The 23,734-nt window shown below is 38.3% G+C and overlaps 12 protein-coding genes across 12 annotated transcripts; 7 read left to right on the top strand and 5 right to left on the bottom strand.

Annotated features, from left to right (window-relative positions):
- Positions 1-37: 37 nt before the first annotated feature.
- Positions 38-981, top strand: RHIMIDRAFT_239716 (translation initiation factor eIF3 subunit; the record flags this gene model as incomplete). Its single annotated transcript, XM_023609225.1, has 5 exons — positions 38-50; positions 105-361; positions 409-502; positions 567-670; positions 724-981. The coding sequence occupies 5 exons, from the start codon at positions 38-40 to the stop codon at positions 979-981; spliced, it is 726 nt and encodes a 241-aa protein (XP_023463951.1).
- A 77-nt stretch (positions 982-1,058) lies between these two features.
- RHIMIDRAFT_299026 (subtilisin-like protein) lies at positions 1,059-4,019 on the bottom strand (the record flags this gene model as incomplete). The annotated part of the gene is made up of 4 exons (XM_023614315.1): positions 1,059-3,145; positions 3,214-3,263; positions 3,315-3,473; positions 3,533-4,019. 4 exons carry the CDS (start codon positions 4,017-4,019, stop codon positions 1,226-1,228), a joined length of 2,616 nt encoding a protein of 871 aa, XP_023463952.1. The 3' UTR covers positions 1,059-1,225.
- Positions 4,020-4,341: 322 nt separating this feature from the next.
- Positions 4,342-6,000, bottom strand: RHIMIDRAFT_228949 (homoserine O-acetyltransferase). The gene is made up of 3 exons (XM_023607632.1): positions 5,724-6,000; positions 5,280-5,668; positions 4,342-5,222 (listed from the first exon to the last, which is right to left on the bottom strand). The coding sequence occupies exons 1-3, from the start codon at positions 5,963-5,965 to the stop codon at positions 4,507-4,509; spliced, it is 1,347 nt and encodes a 448-aa protein (XP_023463953.1). The 5' UTR covers positions 5,966-6,000; the 3' UTR covers positions 4,342-4,506.
- Positions 6,001-6,238: 238 nt separating this feature from the next.
- Positions 6,239-7,710, top strand: RHIMIDRAFT_285586 (D-3-phosphoglycerate dehydrogenase 1; the record flags this gene model as incomplete). The annotated part of the gene is made up of 4 exons (XM_023613293.1): positions 6,239-6,400; positions 6,448-6,639; positions 6,702-7,484; positions 7,537-7,710. The coding sequence occupies 4 exons, from the start codon at positions 6,239-6,241 to the stop codon at positions 7,708-7,710; spliced, it is 1,311 nt and encodes a 436-aa protein (XP_023463954.1).
- A 176-nt stretch (positions 7,711-7,886) lies between these two features.
- RHIMIDRAFT_239720 (uncharacterized protein) lies at positions 7,887-8,507 on the top strand (the record flags this gene model as incomplete). The annotated part of the gene is made up of 1 exon (XM_023609226.1): positions 7,887-8,507. The coding sequence occupies one exon, from the start codon at positions 7,887-7,889 to the stop codon at positions 8,505-8,507; it is 621 nt and encodes a 206-aa protein (XP_023463955.1).
- A 224-nt stretch (positions 8,508-8,731) lies between these two features.
- On the top strand, positions 8,732-10,034 carry RHIMIDRAFT_245364 (uncharacterized protein; the record flags this gene model as incomplete). The annotated part of the gene is made up of 3 exons (XM_023610190.1): positions 8,732-9,273; positions 9,330-9,608; positions 9,662-10,034. The coding sequence occupies 3 exons, from the start codon at positions 8,732-8,734 to the stop codon at positions 10,032-10,034; spliced, it is 1,194 nt and encodes a 397-aa protein (XP_023463956.1).
- Positions 10,035-10,203: 169 nt separating this feature from the next.
- Positions 10,204-13,297, bottom strand: RHIMIDRAFT_205634 (putative 26S proteasome regulatory subunit mts4; the record flags this gene model as incomplete). Its single annotated transcript, XM_023606841.1, has 10 exons — positions 10,204-10,283; positions 10,335-10,568; positions 10,619-11,009; positions 11,057-11,579; positions 11,628-12,015; positions 12,065-12,255; positions 12,314-12,472; positions 12,524-13,041; positions 13,097-13,153; positions 13,199-13,297. 10 exons carry the CDS (start codon positions 13,295-13,297, stop codon positions 10,204-10,206), a joined length of 2,640 nt encoding a protein of 879 aa, XP_023463957.1.
- A 3,087-nt stretch (positions 13,298-16,384) lies between these two features.
- RHIMIDRAFT_205727 (putative ribosomal protein L10) lies at positions 16,385-17,032 on the top strand (the record flags this gene model as incomplete). Its single annotated transcript, XM_023606851.1, has 1 exon — positions 16,385-17,032. One exon carries the CDS (start codon positions 16,385-16,387, stop codon positions 17,030-17,032), a length of 648 nt encoding a protein of 215 aa, XP_023463958.1.
- RHIMIDRAFT_260227 (uncharacterized protein) lies at positions 16,979-18,047 on the top strand. The gene is made up of 4 exons (XM_023611448.1): positions 16,979-17,272; positions 17,329-17,367; positions 17,424-17,710; positions 17,753-18,047. Exons 3-4 carry the CDS (start codon positions 17,457-17,459, stop codon positions 18,015-18,017), a joined length of 519 nt encoding a protein of 172 aa, XP_023463959.1. The 5' UTR covers positions 16,979-17,272; positions 17,329-17,367; positions 17,424-17,456; the 3' UTR covers positions 18,018-18,047.
- A 276-nt stretch (positions 18,048-18,323) lies between these two features.
- RHIMIDRAFT_293643 (uncharacterized protein) lies at positions 18,324-19,733 on the top strand (the record flags this gene model as incomplete). Its single annotated transcript, XM_023614008.1, has 5 exons — positions 18,324-18,491; positions 18,609-18,733; positions 18,801-18,912; positions 19,005-19,145; positions 19,347-19,733. The coding sequence occupies 5 exons, from the start codon at positions 18,324-18,326 to the stop codon at positions 19,731-19,733; spliced, it is 933 nt and encodes a 310-aa protein (XP_023463960.1).
- A 125-nt stretch (positions 19,734-19,858) lies between these two features.
- On the bottom strand, positions 19,859-21,159 carry RHIMIDRAFT_260234 (UBC-like protein). The gene is made up of 5 exons (XM_023611449.1): positions 20,869-21,159; positions 20,740-20,810; positions 20,388-20,685; positions 20,193-20,329; positions 19,859-20,134 (listed from the first exon to the last, which is right to left on the bottom strand). Exons 1-5 carry the CDS (start codon positions 20,877-20,879, stop codon positions 20,103-20,105), a joined length of 549 nt encoding a protein of 182 aa, XP_023463961.1. The 5' UTR covers positions 20,880-21,159; the 3' UTR covers positions 19,859-20,102.
- RHIMIDRAFT_260235 (glycoside hydrolase) lies at positions 21,160-23,678 on the bottom strand. The gene is made up of 7 exons (XM_023611450.1): positions 23,212-23,678; positions 23,014-23,151; positions 22,331-22,960; positions 22,147-22,278; positions 21,847-22,094; positions 21,620-21,797; positions 21,160-21,568 (listed from the first exon to the last, which is right to left on the bottom strand). Exons 1-7 carry the CDS (start codon positions 23,635-23,637, stop codon positions 21,269-21,271), a joined length of 2,052 nt encoding a protein of 683 aa, XP_023463962.1. The 5' UTR covers positions 23,638-23,678; the 3' UTR covers positions 21,160-21,268.
- Positions 23,679-23,734: the final 56 nt, after the last annotated feature.

The following is a 23,734-nucleotide window of genomic DNA, read 5'->3' on the forward strand; positions in this document are numbered from 1 at the left end:
TAACCATTAGAATTTTTTTTTCTTTATAAAAGAAGCAATGAGTGATTGGGGTAAAAAAAAAGCAAAGAAAATAGAGTATTCAAGAAACTAAGTTGTTTATGTAGAAGAAGAATTTGAGCAAGTCAATAAAGTCGCCAGCACAAAACCTAAAATGGCTTGGGATGACGAAGACACCGAAGATAATAACAATAATGTCAAAGAAGACTGGGATGAATCTGAAGAAGAAGAAGAACCAAAGAGGGAACAAAAAGTCGAAACAAAGACAGTGACGCCACCTGTTAAAAAGAATTTGACCTTGAAGCAAAAGATTGCTGAAAAGGAAGCATTATTAAAAGAACAAAAGAAAAAGAAGGCTGCTTTGGTAAGTTGGATTGATAAATAAAGAGGGCAGAAGAGTGACTTTGGTAGGCCAACCGTTTCTTGGATGGTGAAACTGAAGAAGAAAAGTTTGAACGCGTACACGGTATCAAAGGAGGAGAAGGAGAAGAAGCAGCCGAAGCTCGTAAGTGATTGGTATTAAAAATTCGAAAAATAAATGAGAGAGGACTCATCCTTAATATCTATAGCCAAGAAGGCACCTTCAAAGCCTGTAGAATCATTAAAGCCACGCACGCGTGCTGATTTTGAAGAATTCAGACAGTTGCTCACTGATTTGATCCTTCAACATTCTGTAAGTCTGAATGTTTTTAGTTAAAGTATTCTGATCAATTCTGTGTTATGTAGAATGTATCTGGTTATGCCACTTTCCTTGAGCAATTAGCTCGTGATCTGGCTGACCCCATGAAGGATATGGACATTCGTAAGGCAGCCTCCAGTTTGACAGCACTTGCTAATGATAAACAACGACAACAAAGAGAAGCACTCAAGAACAATAAGAAGACAAAGGGCAAGGGTCAATCAGCCAAGACAGCAACGCCAGCACCAGCAGCGCCCACAAGAGAATACTCTACTACATATGATGATTTTGATGACTTTATGTAAACCAAAAAAAAAAAAATCAATAAAACAAAAAAGTAGACACAAACCGTATGACGAGACATAAAGAAAAAGAAAGAGACATGCTTGTGTTTAATTCATAAAAGAATGAGGCTATTGTCACTAGCTCAATGTGTTTATGACACGCTTTGGACTTGATGAAAGACCATTTAAAGAGTACAATGAATGAAGGCTTTTTTATTACACTTTTTTCATTTAAGAAAACAAAAATACGTCATAAAATTTAACACTAAACGTTATTATTCTTGAGTACAATAGAACACGAAGTCCATGTTTCCCAATCATCAGGAGTATTGCGATTTCCAAACAGTTTCAGCGCAGAAACACGTAATTTGTATGTACCATCCGGTGTTCGCACACCCTCGGACTCTGGTGCACTTCCAGGTGGTAAATATGTACCAGGCCAAGAAATCTTACTTTCATATCTATCTCCTGTTTGATAATGACGATTAACATATAAACTGTCTGCTTGAATAGTGCCAATGACTTTGTTGACATTCATGTCAATCAGTTCGATCTTGAGAACAGCGGTGGGTGTTAGCAAACGGTATCTTATTGTTGGAGAGCTATTTTTGACACTGTGATCATATGTAAAAATGTCATTGGGTCCAAACTCTTTACCGTTGGCATCAACAAGCTTTGGGTAGTCATTATCTATTATCGGGAGGTCACGTTGACGTCCCTGTTTGCCAAAGTAAGGGACACTGATATCTTTACCAATTTCTGGCTGCTTTGATTTGAATACGATGTATCCTCCATAAAAGATATGCTCTTTCGGGTCTGTCTTGGGTGGAGTTATGGTAACTTTAACCGTCTGTGTTTTACCAGGTGGAAGCTTGAACTTTTTTATAGAAAAACGTAATGAAGCAGTCGCATTCACATTCTTGGCAGGCTCAGTCGGAGCGTATCCACTCTCTTTGACATCATAAGGAGCAATGCCAACAGAAGCAACATTAAGAAGCTCATATTGGATTGTCTGGGAACCGTGGTTTTTAATGGTCAGTGTTTGTGTTCTGTATGCATTGGACGAGGTATCGTTAAAACTAATCTTGCCTGGGGTTATATGCACACCCTGAGTGATAGCATCATATACTTGAATGAGACCAGCGCCGATACGAATAGGAATGTCCAGGTCTGATGATTCAATGGCCTTTGATGGAATCGCATAGTTTTGAAACTGTTCTTGGATGTACTTAATTGAATCCTTTTGCTTTCCTTTGGCTACAAGGTAAAGAGCAATAGATCCTGATACGTAGGGAGTAGCCATAGAAGTACCACTCATTATACCCCAGCTTTTGAGGTACCTTGGTAAGGTAGAGAATACTGTGCCTCCCACAGCAGCAATGTCAGGCTTGAAGTCTAATTCAGCTGTAGGCCCAACACTAGTGGTCTTTGATGTGAGTCCTCCATTGGTAACAGGGTATGGATGTCCCATCTTATTCATCGAGATCTTGACTACACGGCTTTTTAAAGCACTTAATAAAGCCTGGCCGTCTTTTAAACTGATCATTATACAGGGAATAGGAGCATCCTTAACAGAGAGGGGTCCAAGCGCATTCGTACTACCAATGAAAACAACGCCAATAGCACCTGCAGCAGCTGCGTTCTTTGCTTTTGGTAAATAACCACAATTACCTCTTGGTATCATTGCAATCTTGCCCTTCACAGTAGGTAGTATCTGATCTGGATCACAAGCAGCACTTGTATCGTCTTGATCTTCGGTTGCAAAAACAAGCTCACCATCAATGAAGTCGCGACTGCTTTCACTTCCAGAGTACAGAATGGGATGGCTTATACCAGTAGCCCTTAAATCCGTCACACTTTTGTATTCATTTTCGATAGACGCCACAGCATAGGCATTGGATGAGATAGCAGGATTACCAATGGAATATATGCTTTTTTCACCATCATTACCAGCAGCGGCTACGACGTGAATTCCTCTCGCAAGGATTTTTTGAAGGACAGGGTAAATGACATCTGAATTTTCGCTCCAAGCATTAGCATAACCGAGACTCAAATTGATGATATCAGCGCCACTGTCATAAGCCATCAAGAGACCCTTAAGAATAACGTCTGTTGCAGAGTTACCAACACAGCCAAATATACGATACATGGCGAGATTTGCTTCAGGAGCAACACCAGTGAAGTTCTAGCATAAGAAAGCATATGATGAGACATTGTGTAAAGCAATATGTATAAAGTAAACGCGACACATACCGTAGCTGGGTCCCACCCAGCGATTATACCAGATACATGCGTTCCATGACCTATAGTTTAATGTTTAAGTCCATGTATAGCAATAGAAAGAGTTGACATACCTTCAGAACCAGTGTCAGGGCCGCAGTTATCAATTGGATCATCATCGGGTTCAGGTGTTTCCGTGCCGGTGAACATATCGCCTACCAAGTCATAACCTTTAGATACCTTAAAGCCTTTACCAAATCCTTGACCTAGAGCAGGATGCATATAATCTACGCCTATAGACATTTGACTTTAGTAAAACAGCATTCTGAATTTTGAAACATGCGTTAATTACCGGAATCTAATACAGCAATCAAAATTCCTCTGCCTTTATTTTTGAGTTTTGAATGAACAATGTCTACTTGACTCATTTGATGTGGAAGAGCGGAGGGTTCTTTCTTTCCGGGTACGCTCAGTTTTTTGGCAAACACCTTGGGGCGACGAACAACGCGAACAGGATATACATATTTGATATCGGGTCTATCCAATAAAGACAACAAGGAGCTTTTGTGGTCTTTTTCATTCTTGAATGAAAGATTGACAGACAGACCATTAAACAATTTATGATTAAATCGTTGGTTCACCTTGAGATTCTTGATTGCATGCAGTGATTGAGAGAAAAATGTACCAGCCGTGTCTTTTTGATCTTGGAAAGTAATGATGTATCGACCAGGAATGATATCAGAATTGGTTTCTTTGAATTTATGATGTTTAATCTTGATCGCTTCTACTGTCAAGCAGTAAAGGATCATATAGAATAAAAGAATGACAACAGACTTCATTACAAATAAAAGGAAAGGAGTAAAAGGATAGGAAAGGGGTCTGCAAGTAGATCAGTAAATTATTCTATAATAAAGAAAAAAGATAAATGTATAAAAAGGGTGCACAATTCATGCCACCCTTTTATAAATGTAAATGGTACAATGAATGCACGTGGAGATGTAACGTTGTATATGGAGAATATGGAGCTAAATGTAAAACCATTCTACTATCATATTAAGTGGACTACGTAAGTTTTGACAGGATTTAGATCATAGGAACTTGCTCATATATGTTATTTATATCTATTTATTTCTTTTGTACAGTGCAGAAAAAGAGATACTTTCCCCTAAGTGTCGTCCTGTTTATTGTACATTGAGTTACTATTTTCGGATGCATGCGCAACCATTCTAATTAAAGAATTTTTTTTTTGAAAATCACCTCCGTTTATTCTTTTGTACACAAGACCAAAACTTTATTTGAATATACACACACACACAAATACACACGCTACCACTGGGTAATATCTACTTCTGCTTCACCAAAGAGACTGTTCTTGGTTGCTTTTATGGTTTCTATCTCTGCTTCTTGTTCACTGATTATATTCGTACTATATATCTCGGGTAATACGCGTTTGATAAAGTTTAGTAAATGTCTATTGATCTGATCAAATTCAAGCAAGAATCCATCATGACCGTCAGGGGAGTCAATAACGACCATTTCTGTATCTGCCATTCCTTCAGCTAATTCATACTGTTCTGATATAGTAAACAAACCATCTGATTCAATACCAATCACTAGTGCAGGTTGATCAGTCGCCGCTAAAATGTCATGATAGCTCTCCTCTCTTCCTCTAGAGAGATCATGCGAGTCCATTTTGCGAGTGAGAGCAATATAGCAGTTGGCATCGAAACGGTTTACAAACTTATTTCCTTGGTATCGAAGATAGGACTGAGCAGAGAAAACAAAGGGAGTTGGCATGGGCGGATCATTAATTGTAACATGTTCCGTTCCTGTCTGGACAGTAGATGCCCGATGTCCATCATTATGAATCATGCGGTTTGCTTCGGCTGGTGAGCTGGGTCTGTTGGGTGATTTAAGATCTGCCGCCTTTCGTCCAAATCTTGATTCGAATGAATTACGTGAACGATAAGTGAGTAATGCAGACATACGAGCGGCAGATAGACCAACGACAGGCTGACTGTCCTCACTATAGTATCCTTCAGCTAATACAACGTATATAAGACAATTCCGATCTTTTTTTCTACTGTCTTTTACCTTACCATAACTTGGATCACTGTAAATTGACTGTCTTTGGGCTTCTCCCCAGCTGATACCCCAAGCAGAATGACGTCCTGATGTCGCAATAGGCACAATAGAACGCACGTATTCTTTACCCAACTGTGCCCACTCCAGTACTTGCATTCCACCCATGGAGCCGCCGATACAGATTGCGACCTGTTTAACACCGAGATCATCCAGTATCAAGCGATGGAGATTAACATCATCTCTTATGCTGACTAAAGGAAATTCAGGGCCATATATATTCCCAGTTTCTGGATTAATAGTGAGTGGAGAAGCAGATCCATAAGGAGAACCAAGGACATTACAACAGATGATAAAGAACTTGGTAGGATCAAATGCTCTTTTAGGGCCTATCAATGGACCCCACCTGATATAAATGACTTAGTAAAGTGATTCTAACCATCCTTTTTTTTTCCTTTTACCAATCCTCCACATCAGCACTGCCTGTCAAAGCATGGCATATAACCATACAATTATTAGCTTCTTCATTCAGTTTACCCCATGATTTCCAGGCAATAGGTATATTTCGAAGTTGAACACCAGATTCTAAGGTAAATTCTGGAATAATGGTAATATTCTGATCAGATATCAGCTTCACAAGCTTGTTCTTGGCCAGCTCTGGAGGCAATTGTTTAAGTGTTTGAAATGTTATATATTTTCCCATCTTTTTTGTTTAAAAAGAAAAAGAAAAAAAAAAGATGCTCTTTAATGCTTTAAAGTGTCTATGTACATTGATATGTGTGCATATAAGAATCTAATTTTGATCAAACCATTGGTCCAATCAAATCATTTGTCGATGACACAAGATGATATCTCCGTGAATGCATGGAGTTTAAATAGAATACAACAGTAACAGTAACATAAAATGACTTGTCAAATCTAATTGATAATTCTTGCTTCTTTTTTTACATATAAATTTTATTAAAAGAAAAAAAAAATGGCAGTAGAAACACAACAAGGAACTCGTAACCGTGGTTCATCTTTTACTCAAACAAAGCCAAAGGTCCTTAGACCTTTTAATACGGCTGAAGTCAAGGTGCTCTTGTTGGAAAATGTGAATGTTACTGCTGTTGAAGCATTCAAGAAGCAAGGTTATCAGGTAAATACATTGATGACATTATGAATTGTATTAAACAAAAGAATCAGGTGGAAACTTATACCAAGGCATTGGTTGGTGATGAGCTTATCGAAAAGATCAAAGATGTCCATGTTATCGGTATTCGCTCCAAGACAAAGCTTACAAAGGCAGTATTAGATGAAGCCAAGAATCTGTTGGCTATTGGCTGCTTTTGTATTGGAACAAATCAAGTAGATCTTAAGCATGCGGCTAATAAGGGTGTAAGTAGATATTATCATCTATGACCAAGAGAAAGTCACTTATAGTCATCCTATAATAATAGATCGCTGTATTTAATTCACCCTTCAGTAATTCAAGATCCGTTGCTGAATTAGTCATTGGTGAATTGATCGCACTTGCACGTCAACTGGGTGACCGTAACACGGAAATGCATCAAGGTATTTGGAATAAGGTCTCTAAAAACTGTTATGAAATCAGACACAAGACTTTGGGTATCGTTGGTTACGGTCATATCGGCTCTCAGCTTTCTGTGTTAGCTGAGGCTATGGGTATGACTGTCTATTTTTATGATGTACTCCAAATCATGCCTTTGGGTCAAGCTAAGCCTGTGGATTCCCTGGATGAACTTTTAGAGATTTCAGACTTTGTATCCTTGCATGTTCCTGAGACAGAAGAAACTAAGAATATGATCGGTGAACGTGAAATCATGAAAATGAAGAAGGGTTCCTATCTTTTAAATAATGCTCGTGGTACTGTGGTTCAAATCCCTGCTCTTGCAAAGGCCTTACATTCTGGTCATCTTGCTGGTGCTGCTATTGATGTCTATCCCAAAGAACCTGCTGCTAATGGTCCCAACTTTAATGATTACCCTGACTTGTTGAGTGCTAAAAATTTAATCATGACACCCCACATCGGTGGCTCCACTGAAGAAGCACAAAGTATGATTGGTGTTGAAGTATCGACTGCTCTGATCAAATTTATTAATGAAGGTGGTTCTGTCGGCGCTGTCAACTTTCCCGAAATTGATCTTCGTGCAATCTCACAAGATGATAAAGACACTGTTCGTGTACTTTACATTCACCGTAATATCCCTGGTGTCCTCAAGGTAAGTTAGTTACTAACCATGTGAATATCAACTCATTTCTTTTTTTTAATAGGTTATCAATGAAATCTTTGCTGACCATAACGTAGAAAAACAATACTCAGATTCTAAAGGTGATGTTGCATATGTAATGGCAGATATTTCAAATGTCACACAGGAGCATTTGGAATCACTCTATAATGCTATTCTTGCAACTCCTGCCAATATCAAGACTCGTATGCTTTATTAAACACAAACATTGTTGTAAATAAATAAATATAAAGACCATATAAAAGATGAGAATAACCGGAATTGAACCTGTGTGGTTAAAGAGTATGATCTACTGACAACATTTCACGACATAAAAGACCTATTGTCTTAAACAATAAAGAGACCATCTCTTCTTTATTTTAAAATATTAACTGAATGACACGTTCTTATTATAAAGAACAAAAGATTGAAGAAGAAGATATATCGTTTCCATGGGACAACGATAACTTTACTCTACGCCTGGATACTTTTACTAACTCTCATTTAGAAAGAATGAGGCAAAACGGTTATCGTGTGTTGAATTCGTCGCCATTAAGAAATCATTGGAGTAGTCATAATAATGATTATGAAAATGAACAAGGAAGGATCCATGTCCAAAAAATAAACAGATCACAGGCGAATACTTCAGTCAAGAGTAGAGATAACATACAACATATCTCTCCTTTATCCGATATTTCTATTATAAATGACAGAGACGACATATTCAATAGGTCTCCCTCTATCATTTCTAGGCGAACCCAACCCTCTCTTCAACCAAAAGAAAACTGGAAAATATCCCGTTCATTCTACTCTTCACCTACTATAGTCAGTTCACCGATGATTCGAAGCATTTCAGTACCTAAAAATGCAGATAATCTGATCATTTATACAACAGTAGATGACCAGAAATCAGCCCAATCTTTCTCTCACTTTTTTAATCCAACTTATAGTGAAAAGAGGCCATCTAAACTCGGATTATTTTCAAGACTGATGAAAAGATTCAAAAAGAATGTTTAACAATAAATAAACTCTTTTTTGTAACACTCTCAGCTTTACTCAATCATGTATTGCTGGATAACTCAAGCAAAAGATCTGGTATACTTTTATGATCTAAGAAATTCTTTCAATATATGCTCTATTAGAGGGAAATCAATCATTCGCTTTAGCTTATAAAGGACAGTAGTCATTCTATCTCTGTCTCCTTTTAAAAAATTGTTTCTTTTTTTTTTTATCTTCGCAAAATGTCTTTTAGATCACCTGCTAAAAATACTCCAAAACCAAAAGCTCCTGTTAAACGATACAGAGCTGGTCAAGTGCCCGAAAACTATGTTGATGAATTATCTGATTCCGAAGAAGAATATGAAGAGCAACAACAACAACAGCAGAAACAACCACAAACCACCAAGGCAGAATTGACATTTGCTCAAAAAGAGGTCCGCACTGGAATCAAACAGACTACGATATCTGAACAAGAGGCAAGTACAGATAGAAGACTTCGAAGGTTGCAACAATTACAACTAGATGACCAAGACAGATCTGCAAGAAGACGTCATGTCCAAGACGACGATGAAGATGAACAAGAAAAGGCCAGGGAACGTATGCGATTAAAACAAAGAGCTTTGGAACAACAAGATGCATTAGTACAAAATGTTGAAGAAGACGAAGAGGAAGAAGAAGAACAAAAGTCAGAGGAAGAAGAAGAAGAAGAATCAAGTGAATACGAATCCTCAAGCGAAGAGGAAGACACACTCGCTCGTTTACCAAAACCTGTATTTATACCAAAGTAATTTTCTACTCAATGTACTTGATTTTTGTGTATAGCTAATTATTATATCTTAGGGCCAAACGAGAGACTATCTTGCAGCAAGAACAATTGGCTAAAGAACGAGAGGAGCGAGAGAGACGCTTAGAAGAGGAATTAGAAGAAAGAAAGAGACAATCTCATAATATGTTGGCTGAGGAATTGAAACGTGAAAGAGAGGAAGCATTGAATAAAGACTTGTCTGAATACGATGATATACCAGATGATACAGACAAAGTGGATGAGGAAGCAGAGTATGAAGCATGGAAGCTAAGAGAATTGGCTCGTATTAAGCGTGATAGAGAAGCTCGTATTGCGTAAGTTGCCATCCTTATTCTTTTAGTGTTATATAACTAATAATTGCATATAGACGAGAGAGAGAAGAAGAGGAAATACAACGTAGAAGAGAGTTGCCAGAAGAAGTTCGTTTAAAGGAAGATCTACAAAAGGCAGAAGAAACAAGAAAGAAGGAAAAAGGACAGTATACATTCTTACAAAAATACTACCACAAGGGTGCATTCTATCAAAACACAGAAGACGAGATCTTTAGACGTGATTATACTGCACCTACAGTGGATGAAGTTCGTAATAAAGAACTGTTACCAGAAGTTATGCAAGTCAAAAATTTTGGTTTAGCAGGTCGTACAAAGTACACACACTTGGTTGATCAAGACACATCAACAAAGGACTCACCTTGGTCAAAGCCTCTTGCAAAACGTAGACGACGCAATGAGGATGCTTAGATATAATATAATAAACTTGATCAAATACTACGCACATAAAACAAAGTCGGATAGATAGTCAATAGGTACATCACTGTCCTCCCTTCATGTAGTTTAGTCTTGTTTAAAAAAAAAAAAAAGAAAGATCAGGAAACATTTACATTTTATTAATAAAGCTCATTTAATCTCTCTACTCTTTATCCTCTTCCATGTATTCTGGATTTTTTCTTAGCAACACAATTCCTTCCAAGACAGGCGCCAAAGGTAAATCTAATAATGACATTAATATACATACATGCATAATTACATTGGATCACTTACATTCTTCTGTAGCAAGTTCAGCACGCTCCGAGTGAGCAAGAAGAACAGGTGTAGAATGTGTCTGGAAACCAGTAATGGTCTTGGGACGGCCGGCTTGACCAACAACATCAACTGCTTGGCCAACACGAACAGTTACTGGTAAGCTTTCAAGTGATTCATCAAACGTGATAAGGAATCGAGGATACATGGCTGTTACAAGTGAATATAACAAATAATGATATCTGCCAAAGATGTCTATAGAATAGTTTAGTCCATATGTTTGTAGTCACTTTTGTTTGGCTTACATGTCTTGTGATCAGTAAAGGCGATGATACTTGTCAATAAACCCGCAAGGGCAACAGGAGACATAATTTGTCGATCAGTGTGGAAAGGATTTAATGTCATAGTGCCCTTAGCCATATGCAAAAGGCCCTGAGCAATGCGAACCATAAACAGACTTGATGCATCCTTGTGATAGAAGCTGGCCAGTTGTCGCAGCATTTGTGCCAGACGAGCATTGTTGGTACCAGCACCCACAAGACCCATAGCAAAGATGGCACTAATAGCCACATCACCATCATTGTCGTGTGAATATTTACTGAGGGTGTCCAAAATGCTAACTTGGGGATTGGATGCGCATAAAAGACCATATGCTAAAGGAACGGCTTTTCTGATTGTAGGTTCACCATAATGCATCTATGAAAGATTAATACCTTATAAATCACAAACTTTGTTTTCCTTACCAAATGATTAAATGTACGCAAGGACATTTCAGAGCCAACCTCTTCACCCATGGCGATCAATGCAACACCAAGTGTAGCAAATCCTTGGAATGTGTCATCTTCATTCTCCTTATCCAAGTGATCATTACACAAATGAAGCATCTTTTGCACCTTCAGCACATTACCCGTACCAGCATATGATAAGGCTTCCACTAATACTTCAGCTTGCTTACCAAGCGAATGCTCGATTGCCTTTAGTGTTTCTAATGTAGCTTCAGAAGCATCTTGTTTGCCAAGGTACAAAAGGCCCAAACCCAAGGCCATAAAACGTGACCAGGATTCCCTGAGGTATTGATCCTCGCGTTCCATCATGGTTTGTAAGATCGTGCTGGTAATTTCACCATCACAAGATCCAACAAAGATCATACCTAAAGACAAGGCTGCCATAGAAGAAAGTTCCATAGATAAAGAAGTATCAGAAACGATGGGCAAAAGCAAATCAGAGAGCTCAGGACGAGATGAGCCAGCATAGGCAAGACCAAGGCTATTAAACAGTTAATATCAAATGATTGGTATGCGTCTTTTTCTTTACCCAAAAATAGCAGCCTGTTTAACTGCAACACTTCCACTTTCTAAATGTTCGGATAACAAAGCCAAAGCAGGGTCACTTTCTTCACGCACGCCAGTATTCAAGATACCAATAGCAAGCAAAGCACCAGCCTTAATGTTGTCATCCGTAGAGTACATATATCTATCGATTGTGCTTAATCCAGCTTCAATATCCCATAAAGAAATAAGACCTAAAGATGCAGTTGCACTCGTCATGCCGTGTTCTTTCGTCTTGTAAATCCAAGGTGAATCATTTTCATCCTCAGTTCCCATCAGCTTATCCTTACAAAAAGCTGCATTTACAAAGGCATTAACAAAGGTGGATGACAAGTTATTGCGAGCAGAATCAATATTACTGCTAAAGGCAGTTCCTGTAGATGATTATTTAGATACATAAGTTATGTAGCAATCATCACTTACTGTGGTTTTCCAAATGACTCTTGTAGATATCTTCAGGCACCTTTGGCTCCATGACATCCAATTCGCGAGCTAAAGAAAGGAAATATTTTGAGAGATTTGTATTGTTGATGCAAGCGTTAAGATCTGCATCGTCTGTTTCAATGTAGATTTGTTGACGTGCAAGCTGGAATGCCATTTGTTTTTTTACTAAACTGTATCATAAAGAGCATATGAGTGAATCTGTATTGTTAAGATAGAGATTATACCTACGGATCAGGACATTGTTCAAAGTCTTCTTTAATAAGATCAATATTGCCGATACGGATGGCCAAATTAAGTGCTTGAGCATACTTTTCTTGTTGACGGTAAATGGTGCGTGCAGTTCGGAGGAACTCGAGGTCATCAGGAGGAGCCAATAAATTAACACAGCTAAATACTTTTTAGACATTTTTCTTGATATTTGCTCTTTCTATAACCTACCTGACCATGTAAAGACAAACGCGTTCATATGTATTTTTATCTACAAAACGAATGATCTGATCAATTGACTCAACTTCAAGTAAAAGATCAACAGCATCTGCTTCTGCATTATGCTTGAGAAAAAATGGAACAATGTCCAAAGCGAGGTCAATCAGTTCTTTGGTAGATTGATCGTTTTCCAAGCGTGCTTGATATTCTTGTATAATTTCGGCTGACAGATGTCTCACGTATTCATGTCCCCAAGAGCCAATATCTTCATCTGTAGATCCAATAAATCTGTATCTTAACGTTTCTCGTTGTCCTTCTTCACCATAGCTCATGGAAAGCACAGATAAAATATCAGCAAACAGTCTCTTGTCAGCAGATTCTGCCCAAGACTCGTGAAGTTTTCTTAATGAAGGATAGAATTTGCTGAGAAATTTCAATGGTTTTGGTACGGATGTCATTGAACTGGTGGAAGTACGAATGGTTGTACGTAGATGTTCAAGTGCAGGACGATGGAGCTCGTTGTTTTCATCCTAAAAGCATTGCAAACTTAGCTTTCCCAATAAACATGTATGGTAATGTGCATACCTGTAATCTTTCAACCATAAGCTCTAATTCAGCCTTTAACTGTTGATCTTCCTCAGACTAAGGTCGAGTTAGTTTAAAGATGCTTTAAATGAGATCAGTTACCAATTCTTCTTCTTCTTCTTTCTTGCCATTTTTATCCTTGTTCTTATCCTCAACTTTTGTATCCTTAACAGGTGTTTCTTCTTTCTTCTCGTTGACCATTTTGGATGATTATAAGTTTTCTTGTGTAAAAGAAAATAACAAAGCACAGTTACTTCGCGACAATAAACAAAAAATTGAACGCGCAAGCAACCTTGGACGATACGTCATTCACCGGAGTGTTAAATGACGAACCAAAAAAAAAAAAAGGCAGCCAAATCTTTGACATGTCCCCCTTTGTTCATTTATGCATTGAACTTGTAGCAGAATAAGTATGATTGAGATAATACATTGAAATAAATGTAGCTATAGTTGATACATTGTCATAATTGCCCATATATTCAATGGTTTTTTAAACCCTAATTGCTATACTGTATTTCCAAAAATTGACACTGATGCCAAAAGTAAAATTCGCGCTTGTTAAATTCTAATGTCGCGTTAACCATTGGTTGGTTTCGCTTGTTGACAAGCTAAATGTCGTGTATGTAGAAGCTTTGTCGTACAAAATTTGGGTATATTAAGCATGACAGCACTGTCAGTTCTCTTTTTTCCTTTTTTTTACCCCCTTTCTCATTAAAAATCGAGTATTACAATATGAGCTTTCAAATTTTCTATGAAGGCGTGCACAGTAATGCAGTTGATGAGTACGGTAGACCTGAGCCTATGGACTACATCATTGATGAAGAGCGATATGCTTTAGAGACAGTTAGTTCACACACTCAGCATTTGCATAATAAACCTCAGGAGAATAATATCGATGTAGGCTCTATGGCAGATGAGGATGCAAAAGATGACCCAGATGTTTGCATGAAGGAGGCGTCGAGTAAGCGAGCGTACACACTTTATACGGATCAAGACAAAGTTAGATTCTTTAAACTGATGTTTGAGAAAGTTATGAGTGCTTCAGCTGCTGCAAAACAATTAGGTATTCATATTTGCACAGCTCAAAGATGGACTCAAATGTACAAAACAGATCCTGAGAGTATTTTTTATAAAGCACAAGAAAACCGGTCGCTCGCGTATACTTCATGAAGAACACAAGCAAGTGATCTTGGAGTATATAGATGAAAATCCTTCAGCCGTCTTGGAGCAAGTAATGGAGCGACTACTTCAAAAGCTTCAGGACCTCAAGGTCTCTAAAAGCACTGTCTACAACTTTGTAAGAACTGAGTGTAACTTGTCATTCAAAGCATCCTGGGAATCCGATGGTCTAATGCTGCTGATAAACTGAACTACTGGCGCCGAGTTGTCAACCTTGATTCAAAAGCCCTCGAGCCGCAAGAAGATGGACAGCTTAGATTCCGTAGCACTATTCAAACTGATAGCGTTGGTGTCACAATTTTCAAGAAGAGGCTCGACAGGCAAACAAGATACACGGCAAGGTTCACGGTAGAATATGAAGCTACCTCCTACATCACCAATCTAACTGGGCGAAATTATCAAGAGATTTCTGGTCGATGCGTCGCTGTGGATCCAGGAAGAAGAGATGTGTTGTATTTTGTACGCGAAAATTCTACACCAGAGCAACCAGTGCAATTTCAGTACACTAAACAACAGCAAGACAAGACGTGGAAAACCAAAAAGTACCGTCGAATCTTGCAAGGTTTCAAAGCCCAGGATCCTGATGTCGTTCAAGCTGAGCAAGCCCTTTCTCAACAGCCAAGCAGCACCATATCTGTAGAAGGCTTTAGCCGTTTCCTTCAAGCCAGATTTGAGCAGTCTGGCGTTCTCAGTTGATTCTATGGACATACCATCATAAACCAGGATAATGAATGTCCCGTCTTTCAGCGTACTTCAACTAATAACGTGCCGATCAAAAGCTTATTCAAGACTTACGCGCCAAGTTTGGAGAAGACGCCATGTTTGTGATGGGAAACTGGCCCGCTCCCCATGCTAGGTATCATGAGCCCATCCGTGGCCTTGGTTTCCGAAGACTCCTCAAGAAGCTGGGTTCTAAGTCTATCTTATAGACGAGTACAAGACCAGTAGGTGCTGTCCAACATGCCGCAACGAAAGCCTCCGCACGTTCCGTCGTGTTCCAAACCCACGACCGTATCAACGAGAGCGATATTCTACGGTTGTCTGTCATGGTCTTTTAAGGTAATAACACATTAACCATTTGGATGATTTTATACTGATTGAACATTGTTTGTAGATGTACCAATCTATACTGTAGATCCGCCATGGCAGCACCAGATAGATATCGCTTATGGAACAAGGATGTTGCTGCTTGCTTCAATTACATGTACACCCTTCGTGGACTTCGACGTAATGGCATGGTTCCTCATAGGTTTCACCGGGCTGCTGTTGTTCCTACAAGACGTCGAAGAAGAGTGGACGATCAGGAGTAACCAAGAACTAGAATACGCTAAGACGATGATTCTCCGTCCTAGCTATCGCTAGGACACATCTAGATGCCTTCGGGGTAAGTTATATATAATAATTTTCTTACATAACTAACTGTATAATTCTTTATATTCTTTTCTTGGTACTTATCACTCTCATTTGTATGTCGTCTCCTTTTGCACACATTTTATTTTTAACCTTTGCGTAAATATTTTTTTAATATGCACCAATCATTTTTTTCATACACGCCATAACTTCATCCTCTTTCTGGAATTTATTTTTAATAAAATAGTGCAATTGTGCCTATCAAATCGAGGCTTTTGTTAAGAGGGAAAAGCAACTGAGCTCAATCTAAAGATGGAGCATGTCCGAACCGGAGTCTATTTGTAACTAATTGAATATCCGACCAGTCTCTCCTTAACAATCAAAGCAGTGCTGACAGCTGTATACTCTTTCCCCCCTTTGACATAAAGGTAAAACATCGATCCATCCATCCATTTGTATAAGGATAAAAGAAAAAGGAAAGAATGTGAAAAGCAAAGCAGCTGTAGAAATATACTTGCATCCACCCTTTGTAACAAAAGAGGAGAAGCGTTTATAAAAGAGTACAATCAGATCATGAACAGCAATTGATATACATCAAATTATGCATTCAACAGCAATTCAAAGCAGAGGCATGAAATCTTTCAATTGCTTTCTACATCAAAAACAACCACAGCTATTTTCTTTATTCTTTTTCTCCTTATACACAAATATACACATTCAGACATGTATCAACTAAACATTTAATAGTAACTTGTAAAAATGGGTCGTCGTCCTGCTCGTTGCTATCGTTACTGTAAGAACAAGCCTTACCCCAAGTCTAGATACTGTCGTGGTGTCCCTGACGCCAAGTTGAGAATTTACGATTTAGGTCGTAAGAAGGCATCTGTTGACGACTTCCCTCTCTGTATCCACTTGGTCTCTAACGAATACGAACAACTTTCTGCCGAAGCCCTTGAAGCTGGTCGTATCTGTGCCAACAAGTACATGTCCAAGACCTCTGGTAAGGACTCCTTCCACATGCGTATCCGTGTCCACCCTTACCACGTCACTCGTATCAACAAGATGTTGTCTTGTGCTGGTGCAGATCGTTTGCAAACTGGTATGCGTGGTGCTTTCGGTAAGCCCAACGGTTTGGTTGCTCGTGTCAACATTGGTCAAATCATCTTCTCCGTCCGTTCCAAGGACTCCAACAAGGCTGTTGTTATTGAAGCCTTGAGACGTTGCAAGTACAAGTTCCCTGGTCAACAAAAGATTATTATCTCCAAGAAGTGGGGTTTCACTCCTCTTGACCGTGAAGATTATATCGAAGCTCGCTCCAAGGGTCTCATCAAGCCTGATGGTTCTTATGTCAAGTTCGTTCCTCAAAAGGGTCGTCTTTCCGAATACTTCAAGGCTGTTTCTGCCTAAGAATAAAATGATTTTAGCATTTATCTTTTAAGGAATGGAAAAATAGGAGTATTTCAAGTATGATAAAAGGAGAATTGTGCCTGAAAGGAGAGTGGGGTTTTCTTTCTTCATTATTGTTACTTCCATATGCCATCATTATTTTTTATTAATATCACGCGCTATGCAATACTTATTTTAAGCTTATTTTGTCTCGGCTGTCATTTCACACAATGCTTCTTACTTTCAAAATACCAACAAAAAGTGGGGAAAACAAAAAAAAAAAAACTTGTTTACAGACGTAGTAATATAATTCATAGACGCATATCCCAGGATGGTTAAATGCAGGACACTGGCAGGTATACTCTTGAAAGTTAACTTGCTTTTTTTTGTTGTTCTTAAAATGATTCAATAGTATTTAAATTGGTACATTACATTGTGTATATCTATGCTAAGTTCCTTTGCAATCTGTACACATGCAACCTGTTGTCGACGTGGTCATATCTTACGAGGCGATAAATGTCTAAGTATAGTCAATGCTATACTGTTAATCGCTACTGTCCTAGCAACAACCCTTCTTAGTGGGCAGGAGCCTTGGACGAATGGTATTGTCGAATTCAAAAGACCCGCTAGAGGGTTGATCACTTATTGCTCAACGTTAAATCAACAGACAGATGCGACATATCCCATTCTGTATCAAAGGTAAATCGAGAAGAGCAATAACAGAGGAGCTAATTAATATAGATGTATATTATGGGATGGAGTATGGTTAGGTACGATTGTCTTATGTGTAGCATGGATTCTGTTAGGACTATGTGCTACTTTAATGAAACCGAGTAAAAGAGAGGATGCTCAGTTGCATTACCACTGGCCAAATCCGCAGCCACAGATGTACTATCCGCATCATCAACAATATCAGCAACAATATCAACACCCACAGCTAGTACAAGCTTTAGACTCAACTCTGAATCAAAAGAATACCTGTCAGAACTCAAAAGATCCTTGGTAGATTTCCTTTAGTCTGTCAGCCTAAAAATAAAAAATACCTTAAAAATTACCGTAGTAATAACCTACAAAGACTCATCTGTAACTCATAACGTTTAGAAGACAGCTTATCCAATAAGATGTGGTTCAGCTTATTTTGTTAATGTTGTAACTAACAAAGCCAAGGCATCAAGACTTCAAAAAGTTATAAAAGAGAGAGATAGACTTTTAGTTCAATATTAATCTCTTTGAAACTATTATAAGTCCTATCTTTATGCTATGTTTTCTCTTTTTAGTATTTATAAATAGTGTATTGATACTCCAGTTTAACATGAATAACCAGATGAACAATCGTCTTGCTGTGAATGATGAAGGCGCTCAGCGCATGATTGACAATAATTCAGCTATGCACTATAGTAACCAAATGATCATTGCCAAAAATATGACTCATCGTTCTGTGAACACTATTAAGACATATTCAGCCAAAGAAGAGTGGAAGGTAATTCTAGAAAATAATAATGAAGAAAAGGTTTGAAAATCCAATTACGCTGTTTAAACATAGAAATGATGCCTTGAACAAACACTTGGTGATGGAGAGATTATCACTAACCAAAAGCTTAGCTATTTCCTTGCAGAATATGTCATGAAGCAAGGTCGAAAGCTTAGAAAAAATCCAGATGGTGCCTCTATTGCTCTAGGCAGAGAGTCAGCCCTCGCCTATGTCAAATATATCGCAGATATGTACAGCAAGCAAAAAGCACTTGGCTTAAACCCCCCCCCATGATCCTGCAAGAAGACCTCTAGTTAGGGCTTTTCTGGATACTCTCGAAAAAGAAAAGGTCAAGAGTAGCAAGCAAAACTTTGAAGATCGAGGAAAAAATACATTAAACGATGACTACACCAAACAAGATATGGAAGAAGTTAGTGGCTATTTCTTGACTAAGAAGAATGATTCTCTTGGCTAATCAGTCATGCCATACTTCGTTGTTGCCAAACAGTGCTTGGAATGTAGTTTGCTGATCTGTTCTCGCTTGTACTAGAAGATCAAGGGATATCAGAATGCATTGCTTTGGTTGCAACTATCACTTTTGGAAAAACCAGCCAACGTGGTAGGATTGAATATGGCTCGTCTGTTCGACATCATGATGTTGAAGTATGTTCTGCCGGTGCTTTGGCAATAAACCTTTTTTCAAGATTCCACTTCGAGAACGAGCTTTTCCCGGACTTCACTCGCGTGAAAACTGGTATGAAAAGTAGTTTTCAAGGGAGATGATAGATTTACGCCAATTACATACAGAGCTCAGCATAAAATCTATGTCGATACTTTAAACTTGTTGATATTCATGCCTCCAAGATCACACATGCTAATCGTAAGAGTGCACTGAACATGATTGCTCAAGAGAATATCTCAAGTGACCAGCAAAAGATGGTCAGTAGATGGGGCACAAATCGTATGGTAGATTGCTACATTTTGAGCTTACCGGTAGAAGCAGTGAAGAGTTTGCCTGTATTTCCTCCTCATCAAGGAAACCGTTTTTGTCCTGTGCTGTTGTCGTTCCTCCCAAAGATTTGCAAGTATTGGTATTCCTCGTCCTGTTCGTCAGTAAAAGCAGGTCAAAACACTCATGCTAGAGATACACTGAGTGCTGTTGCTATTGGCTTGTCTGGGATGGCGATTATACTGCTTGGAACAACATTCCCTCAATTCAACAGAAATATCAGTCCATCGCAGACTGATTAATTCAATCAACTTGCTGTAGCTTTCTGTACAGGAAACGCTGTTAAGCCTATTACCGCTGGTAATAATACCTAGGGTAAGTTTTACTTGAAAAAATGATTATAGGAGAATACTAACTTTATTGATACGTCTGTTTTTTTTTTTTATTCCTCTTTTTCATTTTGTTTTGGTATGTATTTGAGAATATATGCATATCCCATTTACTAATTTATATATGTGTCTCAATTCTGGGGCTCGTGGTTCATTTACCCTCTCAGTACAAGCTTCATATTATCAAATGCCACGACATCCTATCTCTTATTGATTGTTTATTTCTCCGAAAAAAAAAAAGAATGTAAACAGAATACGGGTATAATGAAAGAGCCACATCTTTTACTGCTTTAAAAGTTGAGACCAAAGTTCGTCTATAGATAACAAAAAGTCAAATATATGTATACAAATAAATAAACAAGAGAAACTTACCAAACTTTGGTTCACTGACAGGAGAAAAGCGAATCATGTTATCGTCTGGGAAATGATCAAGTAAATAGGATTCTGTGATTGATAGCTGAGCGCATTGCTGTGCAAGCTTACTAAATATTTTAATATCTGTTCTATAACTAATGTATATAAATTATGATGAGTTGACTATGTTATGTCTGCATGCTTAATACTTGCAGTCGATATGCTTCCTTGTTGAAGCAGTGCTTGTCAATTAATCTGTCTAGTATATTTTTTTTGAATATGTTCTTGATATAATGAAGTATGTGAAATATATAATCCTCGTATGGTCTCCAAGTAGGGAATTGTTGAGATATGGATAAATTGCCTCCTCCATCTACCAAAGGATGGAACATATCGCTCATAAATGTGACCGCAGGTGGATGTTCTGGGTAGCTCTCAGGTATAGCCAATCTAAATTTGAATGCTCCAGACTGATAGTAACCTTGATGTACAAAAATCACACCATACCAAACTATATATACTTGTATATTATAATGCCAATGACGTTAAATAACTATAAACCTACTGTATAAATTCTCTGAAGAAGGTAAAACGTATACTCCAAGTGGGCAATGATTAGGATTCTTTAGATTGATGCTATAAAAAAAATGCACGACATGAATATTGATTACTTCACTCTTGTTTTGTTTGTTACAATTCTGTCATTAGTTCATATCTCTTAAATGATTCAGATATGCCATAGATAGATTCATCTTGTTGCTCTTCATCCTCATCAGATAAAGTAATTCTTTTCAATCGATGATGAAAAGGTGAGGATCCAGTTGAAGGCCTGACATGAGAAAATACATTACTAACATTGGGTGAACGAGTTGTGCTGGTTAGACCCCCAAGTTTTCTTGCTCCGGTTGAAGGTGATACATAGGGCCTCTTTAGGTAACGTAAGATTACGTACTCTCAAATCATATGGGTCATCTAAATTATGTACCTTACTCATTATGATGGATGCAAAGAAAGGGGAAAAAAAGAAATAGATGAAGGGTAATAAATTGGTATTTGTATTCTGAGCTTTAAATTTTCAAGGAGAGAGAGGGTAATTACATGACGGTGCATGATTGTGGTGTAATCACGCCAAGTTCGATTGTCACTTGTTTAGGTGCTTCGTCACCTTTATAGTAATGATAGAGTGTTTGCTTTTCTTCATCATAATAACATTCACCAACGTTGACTTTGGTATTTATGGTCTTGTTCCCGTAATGAAGATAAGGTACAAATATTTCAGTCACCTTGCTATGTTCCGTATTACCATGGGGAATAAAAGAAAAGGTATATTGAAGAGTGTCCAGATTGAATTCGGCTGATACAGGAGTACCCGCAACCTTGACTGCATATGGGCGCTAGGGAATAAGATTAGCTATATTTCTCTTTGATTGTGTACGTATACAAACCAAGACAGCTTCAAGCACTCTTCCGCCATCATACAGGTGTCTTTTTGACAATGCGCTTTTCTCATCATCATGTTCCAAGTAATCTTCCTTTGCCTTTTTTGCAGAGTAAATAGAAAAGTTTTCTCCATTCCAGTGATCACCATATTCATGGTCATTACAAACATCATAGTTCCATAATCTAAAACAACAATGAGTTCGGTTGTGTTTAAAGACACAAACAAACTTACATAAAACTCATCAAATTTGTCTCAAGTGCGTAAAGGACGGAATCCATAAAATCAATATGACTTGAGTAATCATCATCCGCAAAAGCTACCCGGTTATTCAAGTCCATAGGAATACCTACTTCGCCAAGAATGCACGGCTTTTCTCCCATGTTCTTTATACCGTCTTCTTTGATATTCCTGATTTGGCCTCTATAGTTCTTCTTGGCGCCGCTTTTACCAAAATAAGTAGCCTTCAAAACATTTCCACCCTTTTAAAAAATGTTTGAGATAATGTATAGAAAAATTGTGTAAAACATATACCCTCTGCAAGTGCTGGACATCGTGAGTTATTTTCCCATTAAATTTCTTGTAAAAAACGCAATTCAAATCATACCAATGTGGAGAAAAGATAACCCTGTGATGGTAGTCATCTTCATCATAGACAGGAGGTCTCTAAATAAAAAGTATTTGTATTGTAATCATGAACGCACACTTATCCCCTTACTTCGTTTGCTAAAGGTTCTACTAGACAATAGTATTCCTTTTTGACTGCTTGTATCGCTTTTACATATCGATTGACCAAAGGTTTGTAAAAGTCATTGTAGAATGATACTTTTTCGCCCGTGACTGGATGCTTTGAAAAATAATGTGTATTCACTAGCTGAGGATTTCCATGATCATCCACTTTCCAGACACCATGCTCTTTCCATATGCAGTGATCAACCCAGGCGGATGCTTTACTCGCATTAATCACACGGTCATGAGACTTTTTTGTGGGGAATGGCCATGACTTGACATAGACACCTACAGACTGAGGAATACCAGCACCTAAAGCAAAGCATTGTAATGGACTAGGTGAATCTCCAAAGAACAAGTTTACAATTGGATCAAATGAATCAAGGTGGTCTAGCCCAATGTATCCAGGATGTGGTTCATTCATAAATTCAAACCCCAGGACAGCATCCAAATCAACCAAACGTTGAGCCAAATGCTCATAGGCGCGAATGAAATGGTCATTTAGAAACTGTTGAATTGTTTGTCCTTGAAAGGTTCGTTTGGGAGCAAAGGTATCACCAGCAAAGAAGAGAGTAAACATGGTACATGAAGCTAGTTTTGTATAGTTTGTTGGCCAGACCTATATATAAAGAACACATGAGGATGCATTGATGCGTAATTGGCTTTGATTACCATTGGTAGCGGATCACCAGGCACAGCATTAGTATTGTGTACATAGGCAGCGCCTGTTTCTTTAAAATTTTTGATATTAAGGCCAGCTACTTCAAATGTCCATCCTGGAGCTCCTGAGCCACCCGAGAATCTAGACCACTATATATACTGTATGTTTGATTGGGAAGGGCATGTTTGGGGCTAGTATAAAAGACTTACTGTATCTTGGTGTGGATCGATGATACACTTGAGCCCATATTTGGGCATCATCTTTATTAATTCTCGCAAGTAATCAATGTACTCTTCGTCGTATGATCCAGGGCCAGCGTGTTCTATGCTCTCCCATGGTACCAAAAGACGAATCAACGTGAGTCCCCAGTTTCTCAAGCGACTAAAGTGTTCATGAGCATCCTTGAGAGGGAAAGGGCGATCGATAAAGCTGACATTGCGATGATCCCAAAAGAGGTTTTCGTCATACAAGTGAGTCGAGCCTGGATAAGGACGGGTAGGAAGCTTTGAAGAACCACAGACGTTGACGCCTCGCAATATCAATGTTCGTCCTTGGTCGTCTTTAAACCAACGTCCTGAGTGGTGAATGGGTATATTTAAATCTTGAGCCAAAGTCTCAATGTTCAAATGAGTCATGAGGGGAATAAAGAGAAAAGGAAAGAAAGAAGAAAGAAAGAAAGAGACAGAATATATCAAAAAGAGATAAACAATCTCTTTGTTTTATTAAATACTT

The sequence above is a fragment of the Rhizopus microsporus genome (assembly GCF_002708625.1).
Source record: "Rhizopus microsporus ATCC 52813 unplaced genomic scaffold scaffold_14, whole genome shotgun sequence".
NCBI classification, from domain to species: domain Eukaryota; kingdom Fungi; phylum Mucoromycota; class Mucoromycetes; order Mucorales; family Rhizopodaceae; genus Rhizopus; species Rhizopus microsporus.